The sequence below is a fragment of the Equus przewalskii genome, chromosome 1 (genome assembly GCF_037783145.1).
Source record: "Equus przewalskii isolate Varuska chromosome 1, EquPr2, whole genome shotgun sequence".
NCBI classification, from domain to species: domain Eukaryota; kingdom Metazoa; phylum Chordata; class Mammalia; order Perissodactyla; family Equidae; genus Equus; species Equus przewalskii.
This window is the reverse complement of record NC_091831.1, coordinates 170,101,883-170,118,504: the sequence shown is the minus strand read 5'-3', so window position 1 is coordinate 170,118,504 and position 16,622 is coordinate 170,101,883. Positions and strand designations below refer to the sequence as shown.

Here is a 16,622-nt window from a genome sequence, read left to right as displayed (position 1 = left end):
TTGGAATACACATTTAGACAACATAATTCCATGAAATTATTGAGAGTCAGTAACAATGCAAGATCCTCATTAGAGGCCAAGATAATTCAAGGTTACATAATAAAATAAAAACATGTTATGTTTATACCAAATGATTAGAGACACCTTTCATTTAAACAGATCGGTCTTCTATTGGGTATTTCCATGAAAAAAGGGCTTCAGCTGCGTCTTGGCACAAAGTCCAAATTGGCATTTCAAGGGATATAATTTAAATGCTGAGACATACAGATGCCTGGGGGTATTCTCTTTTTTAGTCTTAGTCATTTGGGAGCTCAGCTTTCACTCCTGGCCCTTTTAACTGGTACTCTGTGGTGGATTCCACACAGAAACTTTTAAACCATTTCAGCAGCTCTTCCAGGCTTGTGCTCGACAGTACGTGTGTGTAAGCCTCTGTCATTGATTGTCCAGACGTCAATGTCCTCAGGCAGGAGCACAGGAAAATAGAACAAAAATTGGAAAACGTGGTGGGGGCATCTGCCTGGTTTACACAGACACGTCAAAATGCTTACTACCCTCCTCCCTGTCCAAGTACAGATTCGTTTTGGTCAGTCCAAAAGAGAATTTTTTTTTGTTTAATTTATTCTCTTTACTGTCCCTGTGCTTTTTATGGTTTATGACTTACGATATATTCAAATATGAAGTGAATCTTTAGAAATGACACGTTTCAGAAACCCCTGAGATCACTGTTGGAAGTTAACTCTGACCCCCAAGGCTGGAAAATAAGAAACAAAACAAAACCAGAATGATACGGAATGGAATTAAAATATACTACCCCGTGAGTGCATTTCTCAACGTCTAGCCATTTAAATTTTTGACCAAAGTAGAATTCTTGGTAAGGTGAAACTAAATGAAGCAATAAAAAGGAATGTTTTCTCAGGATTCCATGCTTTTCTGGTGCAAAACAGATTAGTTGGTGTTTTCCTAAAACCATTAGCTGCTTTCCAAGCAGTTTACACCCCCTTTCTGCAAATGAGGAAACAGATGAAAAGGGCCTCATTGGCGTCTCTGAAATTTGCCAGCGCCTCAGAAAGCTGGAGATGCTGGCTTTGCCCGAGGCCGTCCTGGGCACCTTGGAGGAGGGGAACGGTCTGCAGAGTCAAGGAGCAGCATTAGTTTCTAGTTAGCAATCCCCTAGTTAAACAATAAACCCTGGGAAAAAGCCACTTCGTTCTTTAGAAAAGACGATTCTTTAGTTTATTCTGTATTTGAATAAAATCCCTCAAAACAATCGAAGCACTTCTATGCACCAGAGCCTGTTACCGTGGTGAAGGTGACCAGCTCAATGGTCAAAAAAGACTCTTCATACATGTGAAGGAAGCTCCAGACCAGTTTGATGCCCTAAATCAGGATCAGCATCCTGAGGGCATCTCGTACTCTGAGCCTCAGTTTCTCATCTGTGAAACAACCTAAGAGGTTGGTGAAGGGATTAATGAATGAAATGAAATGAATGTGCCCACGGTATGCTTTCCCCTCAGATCAAATATGCAGTTACCTTTAACAGGGGCCTGTCTTAATAATGACTGTCATCTTCAGCTGGCAAATGGTGCTGTATTGTATTGGCTAATAAGGGGTTGTGGAAAACTTTTTGTTTTTAAATGGAAAGAAAAAAAGCTTAAAGAAGGTCACAGAAAATGATCTCAATTACTACAGTGGCACCGCAAGGCATGCAGGTTCAGGGGGCGTGTTGACAGAATTCATCCATCTGTGGTCACAGGAATGAAAGTTAAGTGATAGTTTTGGGCTCGGACAGTCACTGGCAGTTAGGTCAATAAGATGAGGCTCTGGTTTTTGGAGGGAGTGGTGGTGGTAACTCGACATCGACGGAGCCTGACGTATGTTTTCAAAGAAGCGTGGAGTCCGTCTTTGACCTTCTATCTACCTCCCTCCTTGAAGCTCCACCTCCAGCATTCTACATTTTTAATCAGAGAATAAACAGCTTTGAAGACTGTAATTGTGTTCTTTCATGGGTGCAAGTGTATGAAAGGTCCCCCTCCATGGTTATTGTGGCCAACTCCTGCCAGTTAGCCTGACTTCTGAAGAAAAATAAGAGACAAGGAATGCAGGGAGAACCCCCAGGATGTAGCTAAGAGCATGGCTTTTGAATGTGGCAGATGTGGGTTCAGATTGTGGCCTTGCGCAAGGCCCTTAACCTTTTTCTCTAAGCTGAAATTGCCTGAGGATGATGGAGACAGTGGCAACACCACCCTCACAGAACTGACCTCAGGCTTAAATGAGATGGTGTATGTAACGAGCTTCACACATTGCCGAGTGTGTAGTAAGCATTCGATAAACATTAGCTATCTTTATTACTACTTGCCAACTCTAGCTAGTCATTTTGGCTGTCTTTCCTGATATTCTTTGTCCATTCCAGAATACCTTAGATATAGCCAACTATACAGTCACAATGATAAAAATTTTAATAAGTGCCAATAAAACTTGAAAAATAGATTTAGAGTTCTTAATAAATAACAGCGACAGTTTCATGACGTCTTCTACCCCACTGAACACTAATAGCTCAGGTGGGAATCTTTTCCCACTGGTGAATTCTTTCCTCTGAATCAAATCCTGATGGGAAATGGTAGGCATTTCTAACTTGGTCTCAACACCTGTAGCGCTTCCCAATGGACTGAAGGCAGATGCCATCCGTCTTCCCCTTGGCTAGGCCCTGGAGAGGTCAATTACCTAAGCCACTAGACCATTCTGCTCTTTCATTTCCCCTCGGAAGGCACTCACAGGGCTCAGTGAACATATACTGCCTCCATGCCTGACTATATCCGTGACACAAAAGCATCCTCTCAAAATCGACTCAGCAATTCTTCCTGTGGCTCTAGGGGGTGGACAGTATCGCCCAAGCTTCCTTCCCACAGCTGAGGCATGTACAGCTCCTCCCTACCCCTCTCCTGGCACTCGGCCACTTTGTCTTCTTCAAATCAGTCGATGATGGGCTGGTGACTTCTAGGTGAAAGGTCTGAAGGGGCACTGTTCCATTTCCTTGTCCCTTGTTTTGTGCTTAATGGAAAAAGTGAACTTTTAAACCAGACGCTAAAAAGTCCTTTTATCAAAGCTCAGCGTTGAGGAAGGACTGCCAAGTCATTCAGGTGATGAGTCATCTTTTTTTAATTTATAAAAGTGAAGTCCTCAGGATCGCAAAGTTTCACTTAATAGTTTTGCAAAGTTCTTTTTTCCCCTTTTTCCTCTGGGGGCCTCAAATTCTCATTTGTTCTCTACATGTTTTGTGGACTGAATGTTTGTGTACCCCCCCAAATTTCTATACTGAAGTCCTTACCCCCAGTGTGATGGTAGGAGGAGGTGGGGCCTTTGGGAGGAAATTAGGTTCAGATGAGTTCATGAGGATGGAATTCCCATGATAGGATTAGTGTCCTTATAAGAAGAGGAAGAGACCAGAGCTCTCTCTGTCATGTGAGAACACAGCGAGAAGGGAGCCATCTGCAAGCCAGGAAGAAGGCTCTCACCAGGAACCTGATCAGCCTCCACCTTGACGCTGAACTTCCCAGCCTCCAGAACCATGAGAAATAAATGTCTGTTGCTTAAGCCACCCAGTCTGTGGTAATTTCTTATAGCAGCCTGAGCTAAGACAACACGCTTCATACCCGGATGAGCACTGACCGTCATGAGGCTGGCCCCTGCAGTAGTCAGGAAGTGGGTCTGGCTGAGGCCTCAGGAGATACCTTTTGCTGTACCATTTTGCCAATAACATCTCAGCCCTGCTTTCTTCTTGGGTTCTCAGACAAAATAGGCCTTAATTATAGCATATGGAAGCCTGGGTATCCCAATTCATTCCATTGTTGTCCCTAATGGAAGTCAGGGCAGCAATGTAAATTTTAAATAAAAAAGCATGTTTGGTGTCAGTCCAAGCAGCCATTGAAAATAAGATCAGGATTTATAATGAGCCTCATTGGGAGAGTAAAATCCCTCAGACTGCTGAGAATGCCAACCCTCAGCAACGTGCAACAGACAACAGCGCAAATGAAGACAAAAGCAAAGTACCTATTTTCACAGTAAATGATATTGAGGTCCATATTTACTCGAGTGACGAACATATGGCAGTCAATTCTGACTTCATTGATCGTAGGGGGAGGCAAGGCGTGAGCCACAACCACGAGACCCATGATTTGGCTGGGGACGGTCCTCCCGTGGGACAGCGACACCCTCAGTCGTAGCCGGCCTGTTATGTGAATCACCTGTAATAGAACATTAAGTACAGGATACAGTCAAATTTATATCTGAATGTAACAGTATTTCTTTTGAGAAATGCAAAATTACATCTGGTACAACCAACATTAGCTTGTACCTTCTGTAATCCCAATGGCTGTCAAAGTGCCCTTAATGTCCTTAAGACAAGGGACAAAAGAGAGACAATATTATACTCTGAGCGTTTCTCAAGGCAGCATTATTACAATGCTATTGCTATTTTTTAGGACTTTGTTTTTTACATTTAGAGGAAGTTCATAACCAGATAAAATGACCAGAAAGTTGAGCACTGAGCTGCAAAAGGAAACGTTTGCATCATCAGCCCTTGTTAATGGACGACGTCTGTCTCTCTCCAAAGTTGTACTGAGAAGGATTACATGGCCATCTCCTTTCAGAAGTGTGGTTGAGAGCCTCCCTTCATTTAGGGGTTGACAATGCAAAAAAGGCCAAAGATTCTACTGAATAAAAGACTCCGTGGCAATGACATGAATGGGTCCTTTCGCGCATAGATGTTCCATGTGAGGCAGCACTGAGTTCTCACCAACACCATGATTTCTTGCAGTGCCCTGTGGGGTTGAAGGACAGAGGATTTTGGCCTGTCATTGTTCCTTGAGCTGATACTCAAGTAGGATCAAGAAGACTTGCACCATTTTGGTGGCTCCTTTTGGCTGCTTGAGCAGAAATAGGAGAGAGAATATTGGGCAGTAACTTTTGGTTTTTTAGCCCAACTATACCTAAGATAGTGCAGGCCACCCAGAATGAAACAAAATTGGTTGATCATCCTCACACATTATAAATAGTATTATTTTTATAAAATAATAAAAAAATAATAATAATAAAGATAAAAAATAATGAAAAAGTTCCTTTGCTTATTATAAACTGCACATAGAAGCAGAGCCATAGTCAACTTCCTTAAATGACATTTTGGGTGAAAGACATCATAAAAGGGTGGAAAGTATGAAGGATTTCTGTGGCTATGCTTTAGGATGATGAAAGTTGTGTGTGTGTGTCTGGCGGGAGGGTGGTTGGAGACGCGTGTGTGTGTGTGTGTACTCTGTGTTCCTAGGACCCTGCTACAGTGGGAGGGGTCCCCTCTAAAACTGGGTCCCCCTGGTAGAGGTAGTCACTGTAATTCACCATACCACAGAGCTCAGTTTAGTAGTTAACCAAGTTTCCGAATTTGGTTTGCCTCCCCAAATGCATCACTGAGCGCCAAACCATCTTTTGAGATGCTGCTTTTCCCTCTTTGTCATAAGGACCTGAAGTGGGAAGCGGGTTGCTCCCCTCCCAGGAACAAGAGGACCTAGCGTCTGCTTTCCTTCCTAGGGGCTTGACTAACAGTTCCTTTTCCTTTTTGTTTTTTTTTTTTATTTCCCTTAAGTTTTTCAGTTTTCCAAAAGCAAGCCACACTGCTGTCAGTCAGGAAGCAGGATGAAAGCTTACGGGGCTGGCCTTCAGAGTCCTGGCTGTTCTAAATAGCACCTCTTCCCCGTCCCCCTGCACATTTGCGCCCAAAGCTGTGGATCTGGAAACACCAATGAGGAGGATTATTTAGGTTATTTCAGGAGCAGCTTTTCGACCACCCACGTTTGAAGTTGACTAAATTCATACTTAATGCACCTCTGCTTTAAGCTTTGGTCAGATGAGTTCCTTTATGAATAACTGTATTTGAAAACGTTCCTGGAGGCAAGGATGCTAAAAACACCAGCACAGACACACATTTTTGCAAGACCTCATTAACTAATAAAGAAATAGCTAAAAGAAATGGGATTAACTTCACAGGAGGGGTGTTAACAGTCCCTGGTCCTCCTCCCAGCTAGGCTTACATAGATGCTCATTTATCATTATCTGTCTTGTTTTATCAGGAACACTCAGCTTCTTGGAAAAACACAGATCTATAAATGCTCAGAAAATACACACCCAGAAATGATATGTTAAATAAAGCCCCACTTGGTATTCAATTCCAAAGCAATTTAAAGGCATCTGGGCTAGAAAACATTTTGGGAAGGCAGACAGGCTGCTGGGGGGAGCTGTCTGCATGTCCCATTTTCCCAGCCTCTGATCTCCAGCTTTGCCTGCAGCCATCGAAGTGTCAAAAGGGGGTCAAAATGTGGATCCAGAAGGGCCCACAAGATTTGCTATTTTCTGATTATGTTACCTTGGACAAGTCACTCAGCCTCTCTGCATCTTAATTTCCTTTCCTGTGAAATGGGGCTAATAATGACTAATGTGTTGTTATATTATGAAAATCAAAAGAGATAATGGAGGTGAACACTTTCTAAATTGTAAAGAAGTCTACAAATTTCGTTATAATTCTGTTCGCCTTTAAAAATATCAACTGAGGGGCCCGCCTCGTGGTGTAGTGATTAAGTTTAGTATGCTCTGCTTTGGTGGCCCTGGTTCACAGGTTCAGATCCTGGGCACAGACCTATACCACTTGTCACTCATGCTGTGGTGGTGACTCACATATAAAGTAGAGGAAGATTGGCACAGATGTTAGCTCAGGGCTAATGTTCCTCAAGCATAGGGACTATTTATTAATTTAATCTTGACCAATGGCCTAATAAACATTATTATTTTAAAGGATTGTAAAATTTCATATTTGTAAGAAAATCTGGGAGGGTCTATGTTATGTCCTTCTCTCCATTTTTTTTTGGTGAGAAAAGAGGCTCTGGAGAGTCCATTCCCTGTCCAGAGTCACCTGGCTTGGAAATGGCAAAAAAGAGCCTAGATTCCAGGTTTCCAGGTCTTGTTTGAGTGTCTTTTCACCTTTGTTATGCCTGTATGCATTCTATGTGCCTATTCATCTAGCATGAAACATTAGATGTTTATGCCAGATGCCAATGTACTACCTTAAGTAAACTGTATATGAACTTTTAAAAAGATCTCACTTATAACTAGAAGCTCAGGTCTTTTGAAAAGTCTTTGAGAAACAGCACAAACTAAGACGACGAAGAAGAAAAAGCTAAGGCAATTACCAATGCCGTGACTAAACACTTGTCAAGCAATGTCAAAGAACAAGTAGAGGGTGTGTTTGTGTGTACGTGTGTATGTACATCTGTGGATGAGGGCGCGTGGGGCTGACAAGAAGAAAGAGATATCTGTTAGGTCCCATCATTAATTTTTGGTTTTAAATTGATATATTTTTCCAAATTCATTTCATAATACCAACAGTTTTTTTCTTTGGCCATGTGACTGGTTATGTTCAAATTTTAGAAACACGTCGGACAGCAAGTATCCAAACATAGAGGGAGTAGACTGTTCACTTTGTGGTTGCTTCTAAGGCCTGAGATGCAGAGGAAAGAGTATTGTCAGAAGAGCTAAGTTCAAATCCTAGTTCTGACACTACGCAGCCGTGCAAGTACGACGCTCAGAGAATGGCAATGACTCGCTTAGTTTCTAGGTTAGTATATTAGAGGTTAAAAAATCTCGTCAAAGAGAAGTGCTCTGTAAAGGTGTTCCTTGTTTTCTTAATAAGGTCATCAAAGGGCATTTTATTGGTTCTTTAGTTTCTAAGACACATGTGCAAGGGACCTTAGTAGAGCCAGGGAGCAGACCAAGGTGAATCACACGTAAACCTCCTCAGAGAGTTTATAGGCTACAAAGTAGTCCAGGGAGTGGACATATAGGATCACCTGTAGTATAGCAATATTGGGAGACGATATAGGGTCTGATGAAGAGAGTGGTGCTCCATCCCGGTTATGTGACAGAATCGCCTGTGGAGCTCCAGATGCCCAAGCTCTATCCCCCAGAGATTCTGATCTGGTAGGACTGGGCTGGAGTCCAGCATTTGTTTGTCTTTTTAAAGCTTCAAAGGTCATACTTGCTACTGGAGGACGTCTGGCTAAGGGGTTTGGAGTTATACCAGTGGTTCTCAACCTTGCTACACACTGAATCACCCAGGGAGTCTTTAAAAGTCCCCTTATCCAAGCTGTACCCAAACCCAGTTAAATACAGATCTGTGGGGTACAGGCCCTTCCAGGTTTTATAGGTCTGCTGAGAGGATTAAGTGAGAATGTATATAAAGTGCCTTTGGGCCCTGTGAGGGGCAGGAGAACAAGAATGCCCTATACACAGGATATGCTCAACAAATACATATTTATCAAGTAACAAGTATGTGCCATAAGGAAGGTTTAGAATAAGATCTTTGGGGGTTCAGGGTAGGTAGAAAATACTTCTGACTGAATGGGTCAGGAAGGCTATGTGAAATTGGCGTTAGAATAAATTGTTGATGTAAGATATGATCATAGAATGTGAAGGGGCTTTCCAGAGAGAGAAAAGGGCCAGAACAAAGGAATATAAAAGGGAACCTATCAGGAATGTCCAGGGCTCTAGGAGCACTTCGAGTGGTATCAGCAGAAGAGACAGAGATGGGCCAACATGGCAGGTACCAGCAGTAGAAATTGGCAGTGGGACCTGGGAAGAAGCAGCACAATTTTGAACCTGTCTCATAGGATGATGATGATGATGATGATGATGATGACAGACTGAGCAGTAACTGGGAATGCAGGAATTGCTGACAAAGGGACAGAGATTTCCCTGTGGACATTTTGTTTTTGAGCAGCTTGGGGAGATCCTGTATAAGATGTCTAGGGGATAGTTGGAAAAAGGAGTTGGGTGCTTAAGAGATGGTAGTTGAAGGTATAATTTTGGAAGGTGTTTTCTTTTTGCTGGAGGTGATAGTTAAAACCAAGAAATTTAATGGAATTACCAATGGAGAAAAGAGAAATAAGAACACCAACAGGCATTTTTCTCCCCTTTGAGTATCTGAAGCCTAAGGTAACTTATGTTTTTCTCTAAATTGAGGTTTTCTTGCTCCATAGTAATTACTTTTGTTAAAAAAATGAAAACTTCTGAAAACTCTAAGCCCCCTTTTTCTCCACCCACAATTCCATTCTGACATAAATGTCAAACTTGCCATATTGTCACCAGTCCCAGAGGTAACATCTCAAAGAACGGGATGGCTTCCTTGTAAAGTTCTGTAGGTGATTGGGAAATGATTTTGAATACAAATAGATTAGCCTAAATACTAATATTAGGCCATGAAACTATAAGACTCACAGAGTTACTTTAAAATGAAAGGAATATTATGGAGTATAAATAACATTGAATTGGGAAACAGAACATCTAATTTCATCTCTGTTCTGGTCATTTTGGCAGGTTATCTAGCTTGGCCAGAGCAACATTTCCTCAGATGTGAAATGGAGGCTAAGAATCAGGTGATGATGCCTATGGCTCTCACTAAGTTCTGGAGAATTCTATGACCTAATGCTCAATAGAGTGGACATTTACTGTGCTGTGGTACTACCCCGACCCCTTACTACTCCATGGTGGGGGCAGGAGTTTCCGAGTACAGCTGCACATTAATAAATGCAGAATTTACTTTAAGAATTAATCAAGAAGGTTTTATGGGTCATATCTGAGTTGAAACAGTGCTCTGGTTTTGGCCAATGCCAGGTAAAAATTGCCTCTGTGTTCTGAAGGTTCATCTTAGTCTGGTCTTTAATCTACAGACATTCTTCAAAAGAGATTTCTGAACTAAAAGATCCTTTGCCCTGAGCTCAATTTCATATAAGACCTCAATCCTCATGCTTCTTTTCATTGTTCTTGTTTTATCATAAAGAGCTGTAGAAAAATGCTAAAACCCATATTTTTCTAAACCCCTTACACAGCACTGCCCAGATGCCAGCTACAGTGAAGCAGAATGCACAGGATTTTGGAGTTAAATCCCACTATCTTTGATAAAAATATTCAAAGTAGCATTTGACAGTCCCATATTGAAGAAATCATTCTTTGACTTTTACTTTTCTGCTCTGATACAATGAGTGGATGTGCACAATGCTGTAAGTACATGTCCGCAGAGTTTAGGATGAGTGTGGGAGTATTAACAAGCCACGTTTCTTGGACAAACATATATTTCTCTTCCTGCCATATGCGCCTTTCAGTCGTCTGTTGGTGATAAACACTTAGACGTGCTCCACTACTATCTTCTCATTATAAACAAGCCCATCACAAAGACCTTGATAAAACCTCCCCTCTGTCAATGCTCAAGGAGAGAACGTCTGTGACGGAAAAGTACATCTGGAAGCTATTCTCCATTCTTTTAGGAATAAATCTCAGTACTAGTAATATGAAACGCTTTCTTTATCAAAAGGAAGCGCTAAGTATTATGTGCATTATTTTCCACATGTAAGGTCAAGTACAGAATAGGGCTAGGCAAATAGGAGAACAAAAAAAGCTGCAGGCATGAAAAAACAATGGATTCCCTGGGTTTAGAGCATCTTCAGAGATTTTTCACTTGTCCTTGAAGGGAACCCAAATTTACCTTAAAAATTAAGCTTCCTTCTGGCACTCTGGTCTTTTTTCTTTTATTCCTCGGTACATGTCTGGTTTAGTATACAGAGCATCAAATCACTAGCTCAGGTGGGAGAGTCAGCTAATTACTTTTAAGTGATGGAGATTTTTAGGTGGCCCACAACCTGCTGGAAGATAAGGGCTTAGGCAGGTCTTCTGAACGCAAACATCTAGCCTACAGCATAACAACTTAATCTACACCAGCATGAGAGTATCAACCTTATGTAAATTCCTTCATGCAAATTTTTAGGGTGTGGCTTTTCCCAGATTTAAACCATAGTCATAGGTTGGAGCATCTGCCCCAACAGGTCTCTGTAACCCTGTCTGTCTGACTCCTGCCACATAGGTCTTTGCACAGGGCCTGAAAAACAAATAAACAAAAAAGCAAACCTTAGCTGAGCCCAAGTACTTGTCCACAGAGGCAAGCACTATGGAGAAGAGGGCTCAGAACTGCAGGTGGTGCCTCTGAGACCTGTGAGGGGCGGGAGAACAAGAATGCCCTTTCCCTTCCCTTTCTAGGATCTCGGATTTTATTTCTAGAAACCGACTCTAGTAGACTTTGTCATAATTCACAATAGGACTGTAGCAACTGGAGATCATAAAAGACAGAAGAGGGAAACGTTTTCTTCGCAAGGCAGAGGTGAGACTGGGGGAAGGTGAGATTGAGGGGGAAATGAAGAATTGGAAGGGAGTGGGTCAAAATGCAGACCTTTTCCAGGGCCCACAGGGGTGCAATGGGAGAGGCGGTCCCCGCAATGTCATCAGCAAGGAAGTATGGAGATGGCTATCAACTCAGGAATAATGTGGGCGGTGGGAGGCTTTCTGGGAGTTTGTCCCTAAGAATTTCCCTAAGATCAAGGATCTTCAATATTGGGCAGGATTCAGCGCTTGAGGCTAGAGAACCAGAAAGAAGTAGAGAAGGTCTCAGACGGGCTTAACCTAAGGACAGCTATGGAGAAGAGAGGAGGTGAGACTGGGTACCAGGGAAGCATCCTGGTCAAAATTAAGAAAGGGGAACCCTGGCAGAAGCCAGTCCTGTTGGATAAAAGGACTACAATGAGAAAGTGTTAATTCTCAGGGACTCCATTTGGTTTGAATGGAAACGAGGTGAGCAGAAAGAGGGATGTAATTGGAGCACAACCATTTGATGCTGGTCTGATTCCTGGAAAGACTCAGTGAAGGTTGGTTCAGGAAGTGAACAGACCCGAAGCTGTAGGTAAGGGCATTCCCGCCTATGGAAGGCAGAGGAAGGAAGGAAGCTAGGGGCTAATTTCTCTGCTCTCACTGAGATACTAAGGAAAAGACTCATGCACAAGTGTGAGTATGGGCATTCCTCCCTTACAGATGAAATCAACTTGCTCTGTCCTCTACACAAATAACTAAAATAACTAAATGGGCCTGGTACACGAGGGAAAACATATTTTGTTCTCTAATTGGAAAGCTCAAAACACTTATTGCTGATATCAGGGATTTATTTTAAACAAAAAACCTCTAGGGTTAGTGGTTCTTAAATTTGAATGTGCATAAGAATCATCTGAAGAGCTTATTAATAATGCGGATTCCCAGGTCCTACCCTCAACTTTGGATTCTTTAAATCTAGGGAGGGGCCTGGGAATCTGAATTCCACCAAGCGCTGCGAGTGCTTTGGGTGCCAGTCGTGGGCAGAGCCATGCTTTAAGTCCTGCTTTAAGGGCAGGCCGCACGGTCCATTCACCTGCAGCTTGCTCTTTATCTAGAGAGCTGAACACATCTGGAGATGTTAAGAAAGATGAACCAGATGTCCTCACAGGCTGCCTCCTGAATGAGCAAAGAAAGACGAACATACATACGGTTAGATCTAGAGTGAGAAAAACCTTCCTCTTAGAACACAGCCTCTTGCCTTGGCTCTTAGAAAATGGAGGATCAGCGCCTGATGAGGGGGAACCCTGCACTGATGGGGGACCAGGGCGTGTGTTCTGGGCTCAGGGCTGCCTAAGGGAGCAGCCTGGGAGCCCTGTCAAGGCTCCTTTATTGTGTGAAAGTCTGCATTCTCTCAGTGGCTACGCCACAGTGGGCTGCTCTGTTGTGCTGCCAGCCTCCTGGGGGAGGTCGGACTCTGCCCACCCCCTCCCCTTCTCCCGCCGGCCTCTGGCTTAGCTTCTGATTAATTCAGGGGAATCCTGGGAGGTTAACCCTTAATTTGATGGCTCCAGTGGGGAGCTGAGAGATGGCTGGCAATTTATCACCCTCTGTTTTTTATTTTTTTTAAATGTAGAAACATTTTCTAAGGCCACAAATAAAAAATTATTTTTAAAACCCACATTTAAAATACATTAGCTACAGCATTCTATTCTTACATGACTGTATCCTCCAAACATAACAATTACTTCTCATCCATCTCTGTTAACAAACTTCGAATACGTTAACATAAAAAATATAACTATAATTACAGCCTTAGCTTTTCAAAATGTGTCTGAACTCCATATTTGTTTCCTGTTCCCTTGGAGAAAACAGTCTTTCTTCTACCAGAGATAAGATTTTTTATTGGGATAGTTTAACTAAGCTGGAGAGATCTCCTTAATGAGATTATGTAAATGTATGCCAAAGACATAAACCACATTTTCTCAGAGAGTGGAACACTTCAAATATCATTTAATAAAACAGGACCATGGGTAGCAACACCTCGATAAATTGTTAAGGGGCAAAGCAAGAAGGCTGAACTATACGCATCTGATCAAATTTCGTTTGATTCAGTTACTTTATTACAGTCTCCTAGAGAAGGAGAGAGGACCACGGTACCTCTGTGGAGGGCAACTTTTTTATTCCTCTATCACCTGATGTGGAGGAGGAGGTGTCATGCCCTCATGGCCCCCAGAAGCCCCTTGTGGCTTAGTGCCACTGTCTTAAGGGTAGAGAGGCAGTTCTCAATGTAACAGACTGCAATTGTGTTTCCCAGAAACATTAAAAACAACACAAAAAAGATGTGGAACTAGTCTCATGCTGGGTAAGGAATAGAGACTGGCTCTCCCCTACACCCCACTTTTCCCCAAAGAAATTCTATACTGTCTGATATATTTTCTTTAGAACCCATGAGCTCTTATTACAAAACATATAATGCAACTCAAATATTTTCTGTTTCCTATCCTTGCTTAACACTTCTGTTGAATGTGAGTTTTACTTGAGTTTCTTGAGTTTAACAACTAGTCTTATTCTAAGTCAGTCTCCTTAGCTTCTGTTTCTCATGAGTTTGCTAGAAGAATTTATACGCAGACACAATAACAACGGGAACAAATGTCCAAAGACAGCTGTGTACCAGAGACCGGAGTGCTTCTCTGTCCAAAGACAGCAGTTCCAGAGAGCTCTCTGCTGCCCCTAGAAAATGCTAGGGCAGCCTTACTCTCTCCTCTCCACCCACCCCAAAGGGAGAATAGATGATTGCATTTTGATGACAAAGGAAAACCTTTAGAGGAATAGCTCTTAGATATGGGAGTCAGCTACCTGTCTCTTCCTCAGGTGCAGAGGATGCAGAGTTAAGACAATTATCCACAGAGATGGGGAGACTGGTCCTTGTGGAAGGGCAACTCTGCTAAGTCAAGAGCTGAAGTATTTTCTAAAGCAGCCATCTCCTTAAAGGGGAATCAAACAAATATTACTAATTGTATTTCTGATAATTAAAATAATTTAAATCAAACAGATGGGTCATAAACAATATTTAAAAAATTAAAATCTAAAATTTTTTAATTAAAAAAAATTAAAATTAAATATTCCCCAAATTTAGACATAAAACTCCTTAAAGATCAAACCTAAAAATGATCACTTTCCACGAGGCTACGGTAGGTATCTAGGACTCTTAAAGTAATGAAAGAACAAAGAGAGTTCTCTTAACCGGGGCACGTTAGATGCAACTATGTGCAAGAAACAAAGAACACAGACCAGAAGGCATGATTCCTCAGTTTCCCGGCATACTCAGGCCCCATGTAGCTCTGTGTTTGAGTACAAGGACCTCCTTGCTCTGCATTGATTCCTCATTGGGAAAGTGAGTGGGCCTAATGCCCTGGCCTCTGGGATCTTCCTCAGCGTGGTGTCTGTTAAATCCAACATCTTTGAACGTGAAGCCTTGACCCATCATCAAAGCCCTAAGCCTCTATCACTTTCCATCTCTATTATCTTGGTTTCCATACTTTGTGAGATTGGATGTTACGTGTTTAGCATTGATTAGCACAGGACATTTTCTTCAATGTTCCTTAACCTGCCCTCCAAACCTACAGCTAATATTTTATAAGGCTGCTAATTTAATCCTAAATTTCATCCTTAATGAGGGTAACTTCTAGTAATGACATGCCTCTCCAAATGTCTTGCTTTATGGAGTGAATGAATACACACCCTTGCCAGGACCTCTTTGTGTTCAGAATCCCAGAAAGACGGCATGCTGGAGCAAGACGGGGCTTGCAGACCACCTCGTGCAACCCTCCCACCTTACAGATGTGGAGACTGAGGCCCAGGGAGGTGAAATGTCTTGCCCCTGACAAAAAGCTGGTTAGCTGGTTAGGAAGAAAAGTGAGGTCTCCGAATGTCTTGCCCACTGCTTTTTCTACTACTTATGCATTTCAGAGGATACACTCCCTTCCATTTTCCTCTTTCGTTTTTCCAAATGTGTTTATATCTCTCTATATAAATGATGTGATCAAACTTAGGATTTTAACCTTCAAGAGACCCCTTGGCACTGACATGGGTTATTATCTGTTCGGAATATGCAATTCAAAACACTCCTATGACTTTCGTGCTTGTCACCAGCTCCCTTGCTGCATTTGGTTTATTCAGCCATGATTAGAGACAGTCATTTACAGTCACACATTTGGAAACTCTTTAACAAGCTTCTAGCAGTTTCCTTTCCAAAGCTGTTTAAATAGATGAGGGTGTGGCGTCAGCAGCGACAGCAGTTTCCTCCATGCTACTGATTGCCCTGCTCCTCGTGTGTCTTTATCAGGACTTCCATTTTGTAGAAAGGCTTTAAAAAAAGACAGTGAAAACAACCCAAAGATGCACATTCCAGATCCTATAAGTCATCATTTCAGGAAGACTGACTACAAAATTAAAATTGAAACCACCACACTACAACCTGAAAGTTCCCTAAAAAAAAAAAAATCGCCCTCCCTCTTTTTATTTTAAAGAATACTTTTTGAAGTAATTGGCACAAAGACTGTTCTCGTGCAGATTGCTGCAAGTGTGCTCTTGGCAAGAACATCATAAGCACTAGCAAAACTTTAATATGCTCAAGAAGCCAAATACAAACTGACACCAAGAACTCAAGTGTGGGAACAAACAGGGAAAAAAAGAGCGCATCTCAATTTAATACGAACCTCCATACAAAGGGACCAATTTCTACGATTCATGGTTTAGCATACAATGCAGCTGTCCTCTGAGTGAATATAGAGTAGTTATACATAAGAAATTAGAATTATCAATTCGAGGGAATTTCTCAAGAGTCCTTTTGATATGTAACACTGCAGCTATAACGCCTAAGAAACCAGACGTCAATGCATTAAATGAGATCAGGTTGGGATCTATTTAGAAAAGGAGGGTTTGCACTTGAAGAAACCCCTCTTTGATTTGACCTGCGCAGCAGACCCCCTGCAGGGAAACTCAAAACGAAAAGCTGACCCCCACCTGTAGCCTTGCTTCCCAGGTCTTTAAAATATAAGTTTGAATACACTTAACACAAGGCGGGGGGAAATCATTTTAGAAGTGTCTCCTACATGGAACAAAATGGGAAGAACTTGCAGACTTTTGCAGTCTGCAAGCTATGAGAAGAGTGCTCAATACTCCTTATTCAATCGAATATAAGAACGGAAACTATTTTTTAAAAAAAATTTCCTCCTCAAGTCATCTTCTTCTTTGCTATTTTATGGTAAGGATTCAAGGATTTGGAGATTTTCTGCATCTTTCTCCATCCACATTTCAAATTCATCCCTGATTGTGACCAACCCTTCCTTTACCCTGAAACTGAAAAGATGGCTCCATTTTCACAGTCTTGATAA

General features: G+C 42.0%; 1 protein-coding gene across 18 annotated transcripts in view; it reads right to left on the bottom strand.

Annotated features, from left to right (window-relative positions):
- NPAS3 (neuronal PAS domain protein 3) overlaps window positions 1-16,622 on the bottom strand; it is an 828,951-nt gene that overhangs the window by 24,487 nt on the left and 787,842 nt on the right. For all 18 annotated transcript variants that reach the window (XM_070587900.1, XM_070587907.1, XM_070587910.1 and 15 more), the window contains one exon: window positions 4,048-4,241. In XM_070587900.1, coding sequence (XP_070444001.1) covers window positions 4,048-4,241 — 194 coding nt within the window. The remainder of the gene's footprint in view (window positions 1-4,047; window positions 4,242-16,622) is intronic.